This window comes from Oncorhynchus mykiss, chromosome 21 (assembly GCF_057628025.1).
Source record: "Oncorhynchus mykiss isolate SJ-2025 chromosome 21, ASM5762802v1, whole genome shotgun sequence".
In the NCBI taxonomy this organism is placed as follows: Eukaryota; Metazoa; Chordata; class Actinopteri; order Salmoniformes; family Salmonidae; genus Oncorhynchus; species Oncorhynchus mykiss.
The window spans coordinates 23,127,457-23,147,371 of record NC_143042.1 but is presented as its reverse complement, the minus strand read 5'-3'; the positions used below and the strand labels follow the sequence as shown (position 1 = coordinate 23,147,371).

General features: G+C 43.3%; 1 protein-coding gene across 1 annotated transcript in view; it reads right to left on the bottom strand.

Moving 5' to 3' along the window:
- Positions 1–10,808: 10,808 nt before the first annotated feature.
- The window catches only part of LOC110500258 (dopamine receptor D4), a 33,051-nt gene continuing 23,944 nt past the window's right edge, over positions 10,809–19,915 (bottom strand). The window contains exon 6 of the mRNA XM_021577515.3: positions 10,809–11,939. Within this exon, the coding sequence (XP_021433190.1) occupies positions 11,737–11,939 (203 nt within the window). The 3' untranslated portion in view covers positions 10,809–11,736. The remainder of the gene's footprint in view (positions 11,940–19,915) is intronic.

Below are 19,915 nucleotides of genomic sequence, written 5' to 3'. Positions count from 1 at the left end.
CTCAGCATTCTTTGTCCTCCAAACACGACGAGTTGAGTTTTTACCAAAAAGTTATATTTTGGTTTCATCTGACCATATGACATTCTCCCAATCTTCTTCTGGATCATCCAAATGCTCTCTAGCGAACTTCAGACGGGCCTGGACATGTACTGGCTTAAGCAGGGGGACACGTCTGGCACTGCAGGATTTGAGTCCCTGGCGGCGTAGTGTGTTACTGATGGTAGGCTTTGTTACTTTGGTCCCAGCTCTCTGCAGGTCATTCACTAGGTCCCCCCTGTGGTTCTGGGATTTTTGCTCACCGTTCTTGTGATCATTTTGACCCCACGGGGTAAGCTCTTGCGTGGAGCCCCAGATCGAGGGAGATTATCAGTGCTCTTGTATGTCTTCCATTTCAGCTCTTTCCAGCTCTTTGGTCTTGGCCATAGTGGAGTTTGTAGTGTGACTGTTTGAGGTTGTGGACAGGTGTCTTTTATACTGATAACAAGTTCAAACAGGTGCCATTAATACAGGTAACGAGTGGAGGACAGAGGAGCCTCTTAAAGAAGAAGTTACAGGTCTGTGAGATCCAGAAATCTTGCTTGTTTGTAGGTGACCAAATACTTATTTTCCACCATAATTTGTAAATAAATTCATTAAAAATCCTACAATGTGATTTTCTGGATTTTTTTTCTCATTTCGTCTGTCATAGTTGAAGTGTACCTATGAGGAAAATTACAGGCCTCTCTCATCTTTTTAAGTGGGAGAACTTGCACAATTGGTGGCTGACTAAATACTTTTTTGCCCCACTGTATATAGTTTGGCGATTGAACCAATGCGTTGTTTTTTAAGAGCGAAGCTTACTGGTTTCTCTGTGCCAGGTGTAATGAAGGGTCCCACGATAGCACTGTCTGCGTATGCAGATGATGTGACAGTTTTTATTATAGGTGGTGAGGATGTTAAGGTTCTCTCAAACGCTTTAAAGGTGTATGAGGGGGCCTCCTCAGCTAGAGTCAATTGGGGAAAGAGTGAAGTGCTGTGGGCAGGTCAGCTTCAAACGTGGTCCGCTCCACAGTTACCAGGGGCGCTTCAGTGGGGCAGAGATGGGATGAAGACTTTTTTTTTTTTTCTAGGCTCCGATGTCTTTTAGACAAATAACTGGGATGGTGTATTGGAGAAAGTGTGTGCCAGACTGTCAAGATGGTAATGGGTGCTGCCCCAGCTGTCTTAAAGGGGAAGGGTCCTGGTAGCTAATAATCTTGCTGCCTCTACCCTGTGGCACAGACTAATGATTTTGTAGCCACCAAAGTGTCTGATACAAGAGCTTCAGAGGACCCTTGTCAATTTATTCTGGTCTGTACAACACTGGATTAAAACTGCAGCCCTGTACCTGCCACTGCACAAGGGTGGGCAAGGCCTGGTGGACATTTCCTCTAGAATCATGGCTTTCCGGCTTCAAGCAGCCCAGAGATTGTTGTACAGAGACGGTTCTAGCTGGGTCGAAACAGCCTACACATTGATGAGGAGAGCGGGCTGTTTGGGCTTAGACAAGCACCTTTTCCTCTTAAAGCTGGAGGGGGGTGATTTGCCTGCCTGACTACATTTTATGAGTCTGTTATGCAGGCTTGGAGAGTCCTTGTCAAGTCCCACCAGGGATGTGGCTTTTTGAAGAACCTCTTTTCCACAACACTGCCATTCAGTCCCGTGTTCTGTGTTCAGCTAGCCTACGTTCATGCCTGTTAGGCGTGGGGTGTACCAAGCTGGGTCATCTGATGCGGAGCAGGAGCAGATCGTTGGAGCGTAACTGTGGTTTTGTATGAGTACTTATTGTGTGGTGGGCCCCCAGACCCAATAAAGACTTTTTAAAACTTAAAAAAAATCTCTCTCTCTCTCTCTCTCTCTCTCTCTCTCTCTCTCTCTCTCTCTCTCTCTCTCTCTCTCTCTCTCTCTCTCTCTCTCTCTCTCTCTCTCTCTCTCTCTCTCTCTCTCTCTCTCTCTCTCTCTCTCTCTCTCTCTCTCTCTCTCTCTCTCTCTCTCTCTCTCTCTCTCTCTCTCTCTCTCTCTCTCGCATCTCTTTCCCTCTGTTTTGCCTTTCCTCTCTCCCTGTATGTGCCTATCACTCTATCAGTCTGTATGTCTGTGTACCTCTCTCTCTCTAGAAAATTATCTATATCCCACCTCTGCACTCTTTACTTACTTGTTCTCTATCTCATTCTCCCTCCTCCTGTTTAAGGGCCAATATCTCAAATTTACCTGATTCTACACCTGGTGACCGTTCTGCTATTGTTCTCATCCATTTACCTTTCTCAGGCTCAGGGCTAGATGTCATGACAATTAAACAGAGCTTCTGTGCCAGCAGTAGTCTGGAATATGTTAATGAATCTCTAGTCTCCTTTAGCTTCCCTACATTTATCACAAGAGCCTGACATAAAAACGCATGAAGTTATTGTCCAAGGTGCGCTAAGGCTGCATTTATTGGGGTCTGATTTCGTGTTCCCTCCCGCTGAGTTGGCCACTAGTGTGGAGGTGTAAATTACCTCGTGTTATTATGCATTAACACCTTCTGTTGGGAATGAAGGGGAGTTATATTGTGAATAGAGCAGGAGAGGTGTTGAAGAACATGCGATTGATGTCATGTACATTCTGAGAGTGTCTATTTTAGATGCTAATGAAACACATATCTATTTCCCACAGAATAGATAATTAGTGGTGTGTTTGTGGTATGTGTGTGTGAGAGAGAGCGAGAGAGGGACAGACAGACAAACAGAGAGAGAGGGGGGGGGGAAAGAGGGACAGACAGACAGAGCGAGAGAGAGAGAGCAAGAGAGAGAGGGTAATGTGATGTGTGTGTCCTTAACTAGTGAGCTCCTTTCCTGTTTTGAAAATTTTGCCACTTACTCATCTCTCTCTCTCACTCACTTGCTCTCTCACTCCCCCTCTCTCCCTTTATTTCCCTCCCTCTCTCTCTCTCTCTCTTCTCCCCTGTTTTATCTATCCTCTGACACTTTGTGTCTGTCGGATTAGCACCTTTAGGTTCTCAGCAAAGCAGGTGGGGAACATCATTAGAGCTCCACAAATAGTCTTGGCAAGCTCACCAGCGGGAGAGAGGTGTCACTTTAAAAAACACAATGTTGTACATTGGAGTCATGCCATGGTTACGTCATACACTGCTACCCCTAGGCCCAGGTGGAAACATTTTCTCAGCCAGAGAGATTTAGAGAGAGAGTGCAAGAGAGAGAGAGAGAGAAATTAGTATGGCAACTAGGCTCATATCTGCATTGGGATCCTATTTCAATCATAATTAACGGGCTGTTTTTGTTTTCAAACCAGTCATTTTACTTTCTCTCAAGAGTAGTGATTGCTGAATGATATATTGTTGTGTAGCACTCGGTAGGGTGATATTTTTTGTACCATCAATCATCGGAATGAAAGCTGCCGTCAAGGCTCCACTTGATAAAAACGCAGCGCAACAGTCTGACGGGAGATCAGTCTTCATACACAGCAATTTGAAATCCAAGCAGAGGCAGCATTTTTTTTTTTACAGCGCTCCTCAGATCAGACTCTCATTTTAGTCTTGATTCAAACCAAGGGTGCAACTTTGGTTTTAGAAGTGGGGGTGGCATTATTATTATTATTATTGTTGTTATTTTTGTTTATCCAGTCAGATCAACACTCCAAACAGCCTACCCGACCGCTCAGAGACAACCACATGGTCCTAAAGCACACCGTTGCCTCATTTTGTACCGCGCCCCCCGTCCCCACCGTCCCCCCGTCCCCTGTCCCCAGTGAAAGTTGCCCCCTGATTCAGACACCTCAGCCATGTGCATGTTTCAAGATGATGCTCAGTGTGAAATCTCATCACGTAGGCTTTTATTCACTGTCAGCTCAGTCAACTGTTGGATCAATCTTTCATTATTTTTTACCTCAGGGGTCGAATAATAACTTGAGATATTATGCACTTGTAACTCAAACTTTCCCGTTGATCATGTATTGATATCAGTGTAGGATTAGCAGGAATATTGGAGATGCACACGTTGTTCAGAAGTTCTGATTTGGCCTGATAAAACTTTTAACCCTCGGGCCCCTTGACGAATTCAAGAAGCTTATGTTTCTCTGCCTGTTTAGTGTTCAACTTTGACTTTGACACATTGTTTCAAAGACTATTGAATACTTTTGTTTGAGTGTGGACAGCATCCCTTAGTAGAGTAAAATTTTTTTTGTTAAATCTCTTCAATTCCTCACAGCTTCTGATCTGCTCGCTCGATGATAGACTCACACATAAGTGTGTGTCTGTTTTTTCAGGTAGTATACAGACATTCAGTGTATCACTAAAAGTGTCACTTTGTTTAAGGGTGTTTTGTATGTTTTCTCTGTCTAGCTATTAAATATTATGGCCATAAGCCTCTACTGTTTTATGAATGCATTCTGTTTACCTGACCTTCATGTTCTTTACTTTCGGGGGAAAAATGCACTCTAATGGGATCCGTTGAAGTCAGAAGAATAGAAGTTGTTTTCTGCAGTATACTTTGCAAGTTCGATACTTTTTTCATGAAATATGTGTCACTGCTACTACACTCCCCTCCGTATTTCTTTGGACAGTGAAGCTAAAATGTTTACATTTGGCTCTATGCTTCGGCATTTTGGATTTGAGATAAAAAAAAAAATTTCATATGAGGCAACAGTACAGAATGTCACCTTTTATTTGAGGGTATTTTCATACATATCTGTTTTACCATTTAGAAATGAAAGCACTTTCTGTATTTACTCCTCCCTTTGGAAGCAGTCATAAGTATTTTGACAAATTCAGTAATACAATAGTCAAAAGTTTAGTATTTGGTCCCATATTCACTGCACACATGATTACATCAAGCTTGTGACCTTAGTGAGAGTTGAGAGTAAAATGTTTCGTTACAATTTTTGATCAAAACTTTCAGAACTACCTTTTAACAAAAATCTGTGTGCTTTAGGCAGAAAAGGAGAGACGAGGGATTCAACACGATTTCTCGCTGTGAGGAAAATACAGTCAGTCTTGAATTAATTATAATGCTGCAGGGATGAGAGGAGCTATGGCCAAACAAAAGGTCACATCAGTGTCTCTGCATGATCATTTTGCTCTCCTAGATCTGATGTGGACCTGTAATATCTGTTGTACTCTCTAACAGAGAAGGTATGGTCAAGAATCTCGTCGATGACCCTGTTCATCCTCCTCCTCTACATATATCGGCTTTTTGGTGGTTGTCTTGGCCATGGTGGAGAGTTTGGAATCTGATTGATTGCTTCTGTGGACAGGTGTCTTTTATACAGGTAACAAACTGAGATTAGGAGCACTCCTTTTAAGAGTGTGCTCCTAATCTCAGCTCGTTACCTGTATAAAAGACACCTGGGAGCCAGAAACCTTTCTGATTGAGAGGGGGTCAAATACTTACTTCCCTCATTAAAATGCAAATCAATTTAGAACATTTTTGACATGCGTTTTTCTGGATTTTTTTGTTGTTATTCTGTCTCTCACTGTTCAAATAAACCCACAATTAAAATTATAGACTGATCATTTCTTTGTCAGTGGGCAAACGTACAAAATCAGCAGGGGATCAAATACTTTTCCCCCCTCAATGTATATACTGTAACCTAGCAACAAACTAAAGTTTCCCCCAACTTTAATCATAGTACCTTGCCAGTGTCTGCCTGCAGTTGTGGCTTTAAATACCAAGCTGATAACAACTCGAGGGCTCCTTCCTCCTCCCATAGTTATAGTGTTCCACATATTTTCAGAGCTTCTTCTTGAAGGCCCCAGGCTCGAAACTCAAGGGCCCTGTCTGATACGTAAAAACTGTGTCCTTACATGATCCTGTCTTTACAATTTTCTGTTTTATGAAATTCTGTTGGACAATAAAGCATATGGAATTGAATCGCAAGTAACCATGTTTTGATTGGAGAGAAAAAGGTGCGTGGAAGAGCCTGTGATGATGTTAGGTCTACAGTGGCTTGCGAAAGTATTCACCCCCCCCCTTGACATTTTTTCTATTTTGTTGCCTTACAACCTGGAATTAAAATAGATTTTTTTAGCAGGGGTTTGTATCATTTGATTTACATAACATGCCGACCACTTCGAAGATGCTGAATATTTTTTCTTGTGAAACAAACAAGAAATAAGACAAAAAAAATTACAACTTGAGAGTGCATAACTATTCACCCCCCAGATCCACCTTTTGCGGCAATTACAGCTGCAAGTCTCTTGTGGTATGTCTCTATAAGCTTGGGTATGTCTCTATAAGCTTGGCACATCTAGCCACTGGGATTTTTGCCCATTCTTCAAGGCAAAACTGCTCCAGCTCCTTCAAGTTGGATGGGTTCCGCTGGTGTACAGCAATCTTTAAGTCATACCACAGATTCTCAATTGGTTTGAGGTCTGGGCTTTGACTGGGCCATTCCAAGACATTTAAATGTTTCCCCTTAAACCACTCAAGTGTTGCTTTATCAGTATGCTTAGGGTCATTGTCCTGCTGAAGGTGAACCTCCATCCCAGTTTCAAATCTCTGGAAGACTGAAACAGGTTTCCCTCAGGAATTTTCCTGTATTTAGCGCCATCATTCCTCAATACTGACCGGTTTCCCAGTCCCTGCCGATGGAAAAACTCTGGGGATGGTGTTGGGTTTGCGCCAGACATAGAGTTTTCCTTGATGGCCAAAAAAGCTACATTTGTATCTCGTCTGACCAGAGCGCCGTGGGATGTTTAAAGTTTCTGATCTTTTTTTATAACGCAACCCTGATCTGTACTTCTCCACAACTTTGTTCCTGACCTGTTTGGAGAGCTCCTTGGTCTTCATGGTGCCGCTTGCTTGGTGGTGCCCCTTGTTTAGTGGTGTTGCAGACTCTGAGGCCTTTCAGAACATGCTGTTTATAGATTTTTCTACTGTATTATTGACTGTACGTTTGTTTATTCCATGTGTAACTCTGTGTTGTTGTATGTGTCGAACTGCTTTGCTTTATCTTGGCCAGGTTGTAAATGAGAACTTGTTCTCAACTAGCCTACCTGGTTAAATAAAGGTGAAATAAATTAATAAAATAAATATATACTGAGATCATGTGACAGATCATGTGACACTTAGATTGCAAACAGGTGGATTTTATTTAACAAATTATGTGACTTCTGAAGGTAATTGGTTGCACCAGATCTTATTTAGGGGCTTCATAGCAAAGGGGGTGAATACATATGCACGTACCATTTTTTTTAATTTTAATTTTTTTAAACAAGTTTTTGTTTTAATTTCACATCACCATTTTGGACTATTTTGTGTATGTCCATTACATGAAATCCAAATAAAAATAAATTTAAATTACACTTTTTTTATGCAACAAAAAAAAAGCCAAAGGGGATGAATACTTTTGCAAGGCACTGTATGTTTAATAACGAGTTCCTAGGGACACTGATTGATTGGTGGTGAGGTACAGTACAGTAGACTATAATCAGTTGCATAACGAGCCCCCCTGCGGTGGGGTTGTGTTCTGCTCAATATGCCTCTCAGCTGTTGTTTGTCCATTCAGTCGATTGGGAGATTGTTAGATAATGCAGATGTAATCACTGACTGACTGTAGTTCTCAGTGGACCAACACCATGGCGCCAATAAGAGTTGTGATGTTGATGATGCTGTGCGTTCGAACGTGCTGATCAATTTGTGTAGTTTGATTAAAAGTAAAACTACCTGTATAACTCGATTTGGGGAAAAAATAATTAATCAGTCATGTACAACTTTATCTAGGGAAAATAAATGATTTTGCAATGAAATAGGTGTGTTTTGTTAAACTGATGGATTGCGTTTGATTGAGAAAAACAGGAGTAGGGAGGGAGTTAAGATAGAGGGGTGCTTGACAGATCATATGACTCACCCCCTTTGCTCCTCACAGACTCTAAGAGAGCTTAGGCAACGCTCCACCATCCTCGCAAATCTATTTCAGGAGGAGTGGAGTGCGAATGAAAGAGCGAGAAATACGTTGGATTGTCTTTCTAACAAAGCCGGGGATAAGGAGGAGCATGAATCAATGGGAAAACAGCTGCATATCTTTCTCTCTTTAACCCACTCAGCAGTGGGCGCAAAGCCTCACTGTGTTAACAGACCCTGTAGTGAGAACGTAGCGTCCTGTCCTTTAGCCCTGGCCCCGGTCCAGCCAGGACAGGCACAGAGATAATGGATATTAAATGCTCTGTTATGAAACCTGAACGTAAAGCATTCCAATGGATTTAGGTTTCACCACCATAGCTGGGACATCCTGTAAATTGCTTCTACTGCTGTGGATTGATTCAAAAGTCCTTCAAGTATACTTTTTTTTTTATAACACTCAAAGTTGTTGAGCTGGTTGCAATATCGGTTTCTGCTTCACAGTGAGAAACTGGCAAGCCGCTTTGCTATGAGTTTGAAACGAGTTAGCAGACACTCGAGTCCAATGTTAACGTACCCAGGTATTAAATCAGCCTTCCTTGAGTTAACTATGAAAATCATTCATCCACATGTTTCAGAACAACATGTGCAATTACTTCTCAATTCATTTCAAGTAAAAAGTCACAACATCTTGGTTGATTTCCAGGAAAGGATTTAATTTGGCTTCGCATTTTAACTAATGACAATAACCAGTTGGATACTCATTTAAACGGTCTACTTCACCTTCCATTCATGCATCCCTGTTGATTTAAGTGTGGACGAATGCTAATGTTTTAGGCCAAGCTGTGAGTTGAGAGATGACTTCATTAAAGAAGTGAATTGCTAAATATTCTTATTGTTTCTAAGTTTGAAAAAGAAATTACCTTTTTAACTTAGAGATGGAAGACAGACACAAAGAATGACAGACAGATGGACGGACATACAGAAACCAGACAGACAGACAGACAGGACATTGAGCTTTTGAGAAAATCCATACATACTGTATGTTATTACTTTTCCTTCTTTTTCACATTTCTCCACAACAAAACACGGCCTCCTCTACCCATCGACCCCCCCCCCCCCTTCTCCTCCTCCTCCATTTATCACATATCAGCCCAGTTTGTTTGACATATCAATCGATACAGTTGGAATTCTTGTATCCTTGTCTCCTTGATCATACTTTGATTCCATTTTTACTTTCGGCTTTGTACATTGAACATCCAATCCATGAAATTACAAATGTATACTGTGGGGTGAATTATTTCTGTCATTAGATGCTGAGGGCCGGGGTTTTGATTTATAACAGCTGTGAGGCCTTCTGACTCTCCCGTTATATCTTCTCTGTATGTGTGCAACCATTCTGGACTTCAATCTGTTGAACTTCAATCCCTCTGACTAACTGTACATGCTTTGCCCTGTTAACTTTGCTTTTATTCACTTCTCCTGGTGTGCTCTGACAGCATCATATATCATTTCACTCTGTTACTGATGGTCTATTTGGGTTCGGGAATAGGGACGGAAATTAGACTCCTTTTAAGAGAATATTGAAGAACCTCTTTGGAAAGAAATTGCCTTTCAAAATGTTCCTCATATTGAAGATATGATTTGGGGTAATAGGACATCACTTTTTGTGTGAATGAAATGGATGGATCGAAGTAAGGTGAAAATGGACCAACGCCCTGGTGATGTATTCAGGTTTTTGTCAATCTGAAGAGGGCCACGGGTCTTGAAAGGAAAGGAGACTGAAAGGTAAAGCTCTCCAAAATGCAGTATTAATGGGCATAAAGAGGGATTGGAGAGCAGGAGATTAAACAGTTCGGAATAGATTTTCTCACCCATTTTCTCCGTTCAATACTCTGTCTTATTTAGTCCGTGACAAAGACAGCAGATGGAAGAGATTATCTCCGTGATGCACAATGCATCAACAATGAAAACGATGGAAGAAATAGGATTCATTCCTTGATTTGATTCAGTATTTATTAATGCCGTCTTCAAAGGATAAATACTGTATTTAAAAGCTCCTCTGTCCGTTTTTAAAAAGGACATAAGCCGAAACCCATTGGTTCTACTTTTAACAATTAAAGAAGCCTTTTTATTTAATTCCATTGTTTTCCAAAAGTTGCTGAATATCCTCTGTACCTCAGTCTGCTCCTCTATTCATGCAGCTTGGTTGGAAAGGCAGGTGGCGGCAGTGATCCCTTCCGTTTATGGGTGTTTTTGTGCGATAACGCTCTAGCAAACCCCTGGTGTCCGACAACAGAGTTGTGGGCCATTTTCCCCTCAGACTGCCTTTGCCTTTATGGTTTAAGAAGAGTCACATTTCCTTGTGTCAGGTCATCATAGCATGGCCAAAGATTAAAACATCCAACTGTGATTTTATTACTCTTGGCGCTCTGTCTTGGCTTTCAGGCATGCTGTGGGGACGATTGCTAGTGTGGTCAGTGGCTGGCTGTGGATCAGATCTACATAGATTGTTTTCATACATGGTGGCTGGTCACTAAGTATGGCTCATAGGTCCACATCTCAGCTCCTCTCTATGTCTGGGTGTGTGTTCCTCTAGCTGGGTGAGAGCTGCGTCCGCCAGCCACAGCAAAGACGGCTCATTAAGCTCAGGCCTTTACGCTTGAGGTGAAATTGCATGATTGCGTTTTTCTCTCCCCCTTGTAGATAACACGATAAGCCTCCCTGGCAACATATGTCTTGCAGACAAGGATAATTTCACGTGCAATGATCATTTCCTGTGGGTGTGATACGGCAGTGTCTTCGGTGGCTTGTGTTGACATGAGGGGATCGACCAACATTCCATATCGCTCTCAGTGACATGGAAAAATAGATTGTATCTCTGTCATTTCAAATGATTCCATTCTGATTGTGACGAGTGTTCTCGGTTTCTTACATAGGGGAAATACAGCATTCATATTATGTGGAACATGTTTTATTACTTTTCGATCAACGACAAAGAGAATTGTTTACATTTGTCACATTCACCTCAGTTAATTCACAGCACTTTTGTAAGCACTTGATCAAAATAGGTCAAAGTATAACTTTACGGAATGATATCATCTTAAATAGTTGTTTCCACAATGTTGTCCCTTGAAGTCTGTAATTTGTCACTTATTGTGGCGTAAATGTTCATGATATATATCTACAGGCAATGTCCACAAGATAGAATATGTAATGTTTGTTATATAATGTAAGTTCCTCTTGAGCCACACTACGTCCCTTAAGTCTCCCACGTCCTCAGGATAAAAGGAGACAAAGTATATTATAAAGAAAATACCATGAAATTTCACAGAAAACCTGCACATTATTAAATCAAAACAGAGAACCATACATAGCATTAACATTTAATTCTGAGAGAAATCAAAACTCACATATCAAATAGTTACGTGATCTTAAGTGTGCACATTGTTCACAGATTTTATGCCTTTGGGCTATGATATTAACAGCATTCACCATCTTCTTTATCCAAGCAATATTTTACAGGACGAAAAACCGTCACACAGTATCAACTTCAATGTAGAAACATCAGATACAGTGAGCCACTGTCTTTCAGTTCACAATATGTCAACTAAGGCATCCGTCGAATTTTGTCAGGTTGTCCCCTGTTATGGTTCATCCATTTTGACAACCTCACCTTCTGCCAGCACTTAGATCCAGGAAAACCCCTTTGGGTAAGGAAGTCACTCTCACATCCATCAACCAAGGAGTTTTGTGAAAGATAATTTAATTCAGGTCTCATGGCCGAGTGCAACATTCTACAATTCAGGTCTCAGATTGAACCTTAAAGAAAGTTGTTCTTCTATCTCAATGAATAGTTTGTCAAAGAGGTTCCAGAACTCAGGTCTCATGCTCGACAGCAGAAAAGTTTGTGAAAGACATTCCGGAACTCTGCGTTGAAGGCAGTGTAGATGATGGGGTTGACAGCACTGTTGACGTAGCCCAGCCACGTTACCACGGAGATCAGAGTAGGGCTGATTTTGCAGGACACGCACAGCACGTTGGTCACATGTACCACAAAGAAAGGCGTCCAACAGGCTAGGAACACACCTGGTATAGGTGAGATGAGGGGAGGAGGAGAGGAAGAGGGAGGATGGGTGGTGAGGAGGAAAAGGGGGGGGAAGAGGGGAAAGGTGACGCAGTCAGTCTTTTCAATAAATTAATGCATGGCAAGGGATACATAACTACAGTATATTACTGTCATGACGTTGGCCTGGGGATAGGTTTATGACCGTCATAAATACCTCTTACCCCCTTTTTCCTCTCTCTACCCTACTGATGTTAGAGAGAGATTCTGGGAACATCAGAAGGTGGGGGGAAATGAACTATATTCTGGTAATCCGACCAATTGAACATATGCGGTGGTACTTAATGAATATGATGTCAGTTCGGTTGTCATCTGAGACATTCTCATCAATGATAAGATGGCATACAGTGGAAAGTCTACACATCAGAGTTATCGGATTCACATGGAATTGTTGTTCAATTTAAATGTTTGAATATGAAATTATTTGTGATGGGATGAAATGTGATTTTAGCTTCTAAAATGTGAGATTTGGGTTTTCATAAGGTTAGGGCTATGCTCAATCAGTGGCCCACTCCTGTGAAGGGACATGGGCTATAAAACTTTTCAAACACGCCCTCCTCTCCCTTCCTATATAAAGCCTTGACGACAATGTAATCAACAACGACAATCTCCTGTTCCGAGGATGCAACGACGACGGTCCGATGTCAGAATGGTTCAGATAATAACTACAGAACGAAGCCAACATCAATGTGAGCTTTGGTTGCGAATGGTATGAACTTTGAACTCTTATTCACTACAGAAGTGATACCTCCTAGCCGTTGAGTTAGCAACAGCAGCTGCAAACGCAGGCTAGGAAGGAACAGACAAAGTATTCTGTCTACCACACAACAACGTTACTACAACGTATCCAATTTACCAGCAGAGACATTCTTCAAAGGACAAAGGACTTGGTTGGGCAACACGGCCTTCCATCTACCACCAACCTACCGAAGCGCAGCTCAGAGTAAATATTTATTGCATTTTCCTTTTCCAAATGGGCGGTAATTTAGAATGCATAAGATGCTGTATTTACGAAAGCACAGCTTCGCCCTTTTTTCCTTTGTCTTCCCGCTCTTTCACTTAAACCCAGCCCCTTTTCTTTTGTGTAACCAGCTGTCATATCTGTTCCGCATGCTAGGGACGTTTTCATTCATGACGTAATTTGTAATCAAGTTATGATTAATTATGTGTATATGTAATTCTTGGTGATTAGTTAGGTATTTAGTAAATAAATAATTAAACCCAATTTTGTATTGCTGATTCACATTGTTAGCCAGGGTTCGTGCAGATAACCAAGAATTTACAGCTTTCAGATGAGACTGAATTAAGGTGACGATTAATATTGACTGCTATTGATGTAAAATATTACTAGGTCTTTAAGAGTTTATTCGGAAGATAACAGCTCTATAAATATTCTTTCATGGTGCCCCGACTCTCTAGTTAATTACATTTACATGATTAGCTCAATCAGGTAATATTAATTACGGAGAAACTATTTTATAGAATAGCATGTCAGATCACTTAATCCGGCATAGCCAAAGACACGACAATTACTATAAATTGAGATGGTAAACATCAATGTGATATGACATTGAGGAAAAGGTGTTTATGACAGAATCTGCATATAGAGTTACTGGTTTTGTGTAATACGAGTATATTGGTATAATGTGAGATGGTAAATATCATGTGTTGTCCCAATTGAGGAAAATCTGTCTTTGACAGGCAGACTGTAGCTCACTGCATATAGAGTTACTGGTTTTGTGCGATCTGTTTGTGGGTGTGTAGACTAAATGCATTTGGCAAGAAAAAGTGTTTGCACAGACTGTGTGAACCATGGTAGAAGATGGCAATCGAGTGGCTGTTTCCTCCTCTACTTGTACTGCAGGCTGCATTACCATTACCAGGCTGCATTACCTTGCAGACACTTAAACCATGTGTTAACTCTATATTTGGTCGCCAGCTAATTAGCTGGTAACACTTTATCACCTTTCCAGCAAACGTGCCATGATAATGTTGTCACACTGAGTAAAGTTAGTCAGCTCTGCGTGTACACCTGGCCTGCGCCAGTTTCGGCGTGAACGACTCTCTCAGAGTAGACCTGCATAGATGTACGTAGACAATGGGGGTGCATATGTCATGTTTTCCTTCCGTTCATTCAGCACGCGCTGACACTCACACCTGTGCACACACGCACACATATGGTATGATATAGCTTAGATCCACAGCACAGACTGCGGACTCTACTTCTCTCTGCTTGGTCCGTTCAGACACAGCGGGAGTTGGTTTGTCAGTGGATGCGGTCCTGCATTAGTAAGCAAACAGGCCCAGCATTGTGGGAAGAGACTATACTGTGGAGGGTGTCATTATTCATTCCTCTATTTTTCACCACAGCACGAGCATAACGCTCAACACATCCTGCTAAATCTGTGGAGCATCAACACCGTCTAACACCACCGTCTCCCCTCGTTGCATTTTAACAGTCTTGTGCTTTCAAATGCTGAATACATAGCCAAGGAGTGTGAGCCTTTTTCTCACATAATCAAAATGTTAGCCCCTTCTCAGCATGCAGCCTCTTTCAAGCATTCAGGGTTTGTTATATTGATGCCATCCCCTGTGGTCTCAGATTGCAAAAATCTGATCCTTGTTTTGTGTTGCTATAAAGCTATGTTATTATGTAACGCTGAACAAAAACCATTGATTTCAAACATCCTCTTCTTGACCCTTGTCTGGCAGTAGAGTATTTACTCTTCTCTCAGGAGAGGCAGGCGTAATGCCTTTAGTTGGGGTGGGCACTGCCCGGAGGTGGCGACAGTTAAGTCGTAGTGTTCCTCATTTCTGCATCTCGACGTTGTAAAACCTAGGTGTGGCGCTTTCACCTGTTACCACTGCAGGTGTTGTCCACTCTTTTAGGCAATCGAGCTTGGTGAGCACTGTTTCTCCTGGCGGTAGCAACTGTCGTGGTCTAGCCCCGTGACGTTGGTTGTAGTAGAAGGCTCATTTCCTATTTTCTGCTGTATCCTGATGTTTTTTTTGTTGTTGGGCCACTTAGGTTGCAGGTTTCTCACCAAGGTTGGGAGCATCGTTCAGATTCTTCTACCCATGAGGAACTCTGCTGGGCTCATTCCCGTTGTTGTGCATGGGGTTGACTTGTAGCACATGAGAGCAATCAGCTGGTCTTTCTGCTTCAGAATCCTCTTTGCGGTCTGCACTGCCCTTTCTGTGTGACCGTTACCCGGAGGTTTGTGAACGCTGGACGTAATGTGCTTAACGTCAAGCTGCTTTGCCATTTCTTGGAACTCGGAAATAGAGAATTGGGGCCCATTTTCACTAACGACCTCATCTGCAATCCCATACCTTGCAAAGGTTCCTTTCAGCTTAAGGGCAACCTGTGTGCTTGTGGTTGTAGGCATGTGTAGTATTTCTATGAATCTTAAGTAGTAGTCAGATATAATCAGATCGTTTTGTTTGTTATGCACGCATAGATCCAGATCAATTCTTCTCCATGGCCTGCCAGGGAGCGGTGTTGAGATTAGTGGCTCCTTTTGCTGGGCCAAGACTGACATGACCTTTTTCTTCTCTGAGATCCCCGACCACAATACTGAGGCATTGGCCCTCTCTCTGCATTTAGTCTGACCTTGATGTCCATCGTGTATTCTATCAAGAATGTCCGCCCTCTGTGTCTGTGGTACTAGTATGCGGTTCCCCCTTGTGACCATACCATTGTACTCTGAATGTTCACTTTTCACTGGGAAAAACTCTCCGTGACTGGGGTTTTACTCACATGTTCTGGCCAGCCTGAACCTGTACTTGATCACTGTCTGTAGTTCATCATCTGCTGCGGCGGGAAACTCTGCTCTCCATTTCTGTCTTTGTAGCAGGTATGTTGTTGATCATGGCGGCAATGTAACACTCCATGTATGTGTGTGTGTCTGTTTCCTTTTCTGTGAGTATCGACAGACTCCTTGAAAGAGTGTCCCCCACGACCATAGTTTGTCCTGGCGCGTACTCCGCTGTGGGTTTGAACCTCATCGGCCGCATGAGTAGTGGCACCGTAAAGGCACGTTATCCAAGTCTTTGCTGTTCATTAGTGGGACCAAGGGCCTGTGGTCTGTCACCTAAGAATGCGACGCGAGGCGACCATCTCTGTCAGGGCCATCTCTGATTATCTGGTTTCTGCCTCCATGAGCCACAAGGAGCAGTACACCACAGGCTTCCATTCCTCACCATGGAGCTGTGGCAGTACACCCCAGGCTTCCATTCCTCACCATGGAGCTGTAGCAGTACACCACAGGCTTCCATTCCTCACCATGGAGCTGTAGCAGTACACCACAGGCTTCCATTCCTCACCATGGAGCTGTAGTAATACACCACAGGCTTCCATTCCTCACCATGGAGCTGTAGCAGTACACCACAGGCTTCCATTCCTCACCATGGAGCTGTAGCAGTACACCACAGGCTTCCATTCCTCACCATGCAGCTGTAGTAGTACACCACAGGCTTCCATTCCTCACCATGGAGCTGTAGCAGTACACCACAGGCTTCCATTCCTCACCGTGGAGCTGTAGCAGTACACCACAGGCTTCCATTCCTCACCATGGAGCTGTAGCAGTACACCACAGGCTTCCATTCCTCACCGGGGAGCTGTAGCAGTACACCACAGGCTTCCATTCCTCACCGGGGAGCTGTAGTAGTACACCACAGGCTTCCATTCCTCATCGTGGAGCTGTAGTAGTACACCACAGGCTTCCATTCCTCACCATGGAGCTGTAGTAGTACACCACAGGCTTCCATTCCTCACCGTGGAGTTGTAGTAGTACACCACAGGCTTCCATTCCTTACCATGGAGCTGTAGTAGTACACCACAGGATTCCATTCCTTACCATGGAGCTGTGGCAGTAAACCACCGGCTTCCATTCCTCACCGTGGAGCTGTAGCAGTACACCACAGGCTTCCATTCCTCACCATGGAGCTGTAGTAGTACACCACAGGCTTCCATTCCTCACCGTGGAGCTGTAGTAATACACCACCGGCCTCCATTCCTCACCATGGAGCTGTGGCAGTAAACCACCGGCTTCCATTCCTCACCATGGAGCTGTAGTAGTACACCACAGGATTCCATTCCTTACCATGGAGCTGTAGTAGTACACCACAGGCTTCCATTCCTCACCGTGGAGCTGTGGCAGTAAACCACCGGCTTCCATTCCTCACCATGGAGCTGTAGTAGTACACCACAGGCTTCCATTCCTCACCGTGGAGCTGTAGTAGTACACCACAGGCTTCCATTCCTCACCGTGGAGCTGTAGTAATACACCACAGGCTTCCATTCCTCACCGTGGAGCTGTAGTAGTACACCACAGGCTTCCATTCCTCACCGTGGAGCTGTAGTAGTACACCACAGGCTTCCATTCCTCACCGTGGAGCTGTAGTAGTACACCACAGGCTTCCATTCCTCACCGTGGAGCTGTAGTAGTACACCACAGGCTTCCATTCCTCACCGTGGAGCTGTAGTAGTACACCACAGGCTTCCATTCCTCACCGTGGAGCTGTAGTAGTACACCACAGGCTTCCATTCCTCACCGTGGAGCTGTAGTAATACACCACCGGCCTCCATTCCTCACCATGGAGCTGTAGTAGTACACCACAGGCTTCCATTCTTCACCGTGGAGATGTGGCAGTAAACCACCGGCTTCCATTCCTCACCATGGAGCTGTAGTAGTACACCACAGGCTTCCATTCCTTACCATGGAGCTGTAGTAGTACACCACAGGCTTCCATTCCTCACCGTGGAGCTGTGGCAGTAAACCACTGGCTTCCATTCCTCACCGTGGTGCTGTAGTAGTACACCACATGCTTCCATTCCTCACCGTGGAGCTGTAGTAGTACACCACAGGCTTCCATTCCTCACCTTGGAGCTGTAGTAGTACACTGTCAAGCCCAAAGCTGCTTGCGTCTGCTGAGACTGCAATGGTTCTGTTGCTGTCATAGAACGTCAGGACTGGGGAAGTCGTCAGAAGTTCTTTGAGGCACTGGGACACTGCCTGGTATGCGTGATCCCATGTCCATGCCGTCTTTGACCTCAGGAGCTCATGCAGTGGTTGACCCACTGTGGAAAGGTTGGGGATATACTACCCTAGGTATTTATCCATCCCAATAACTCTCTTCAGCTCCTGCAATTTCTCTGGTGGGGAAAAGCTGCCAGATGGCCCCCACTTTCTCTGAATCGGGCCTGATTGGGTCAATGAGGTGTCCCAGGAAGCGTCGCTGTGTTTGACTGAGGGCTCACTTTAATTTGTTCAACTTTAGTCTGGTTGACTCATTCTCTTTTTAGTCACTCGTCGTGCTCCTCCATGGTATTTGCATATACCAAAATGTCATCCATAAAACGGTGACTCCCTCAAGGCCTTGCAATGTCTATATCATTTTTGGGGGGAAGATTTCTAGAGGGCTCGAGATCCCAAATAGCAAACGGCGGAAACAGTACCTGCCAAAAGGTGTAATAAAGGTTGTCAACTTTCTGCTGTCACAGCGTAGGGGTATTTGCCAAAACCCACTTGCTGCATCCCTTTGTTGAGAATACTTTGGCTCTGCTCAGCTTTGCCAGCATCTCATCCGAGGTGCGTAGGATAAACCGTTCTTTTCACTATCTTTTCAACGCTTCGTTATTCTTTTTCAAACCCACACATGTTCGCACTTTTCCATTTTTCTTCAGGACAGGCACCATGGGTGCACACCAATCTGTTGGCTGCGTCACCTTCTCCATTATGTCATTTTACTCCATCCTGCACAGCTCCTCTTTCACCTTCTGCGTAAGTGGTATTGGGATGCTGCGCGCTGTGCATTCTCTTTCAGTTGTATTTTGTGTGACACATTCTTTCTCAAAGTCCTGTTTTCTGACCACTTGTTGCATGTCCACTTGGAAGCTCGTTGATAAAAACAGGCATGTTCGTGAACAGCATTCCGTTTGGGAAAACAGTATTCGTTATATTTCCTCACGACAATATCAAAGTCTGCTTCCTCATCCTCTGATGCAAAGGTGAGCGATTTGAAAATGTTCTCTGCCTCGCTGCCCATGGCATGAGGGAACTGACCTGCACATCACCATCTTCCTGATCCAACTTGGTCACGGTTCTGAATCTCATAAAAGGTTGTTTCCAATCCATCCATTCCATCAGAGGAGTACCTTTCTAGGTAAGTTGTTTTAATGCCCGTCCATTCCATCAGAGGAGTACCTTTCTAGGTAAGTTGTTTTAATGCCCGTCCATTCCATCAGAGGAGTACCTTTCTAGGTAAGTTGTTTTAATGCCCGTCCATTCCATCAGAGGAGTACCTTTCTAGGTAAGTTGTTTTAATGCCCGTCTCACCAGAACGCCTCAAGATAACGGATAACGGTAAGTTTTTTATTTTATTGTTCGGCACACAACATTTTTTCTTGAGGCCAGCCGGTAAAGTCTTTGTTGTCTTAGTTTCATGCACTTTTTTAAATTGAGAGATACTGCACCAAACATCTTAGTTAGATGTAAAATTGCACGACTAAGATCTCTCCGGCAAAAACTTCTAAATAAATGACAGATTTCTTGACTTATTTAGAATTTTGAAAAGCATTATTCCCCTTTGACATTATGGGGTATTGTGTGTAGGCCAGTGACCAAAAACCTAAATTGAATCCATTTGAAATTCAGGCTGTAACACAACAAACTGTGGAAAAGGTCAATGGGTGTGAATACTTTCTGAAGGCACTGTATTTGCTCTGAATTAAGAATAAACGATGCCTGCAGAAATAATGGGGTGTCATGTATGACATGGTTCTTTTGGTTATTGAACTACAGTGAATTGATTTACACCCGGTAACAGAATTGCGGTAACGGAATTTCGTCATAGGTCCCCGATTTGTACTAAAATAGATGCATAATTCTGGATATGAATGTCATTCTCTTTATGGTGATGTTTCCTAAATAGGTAC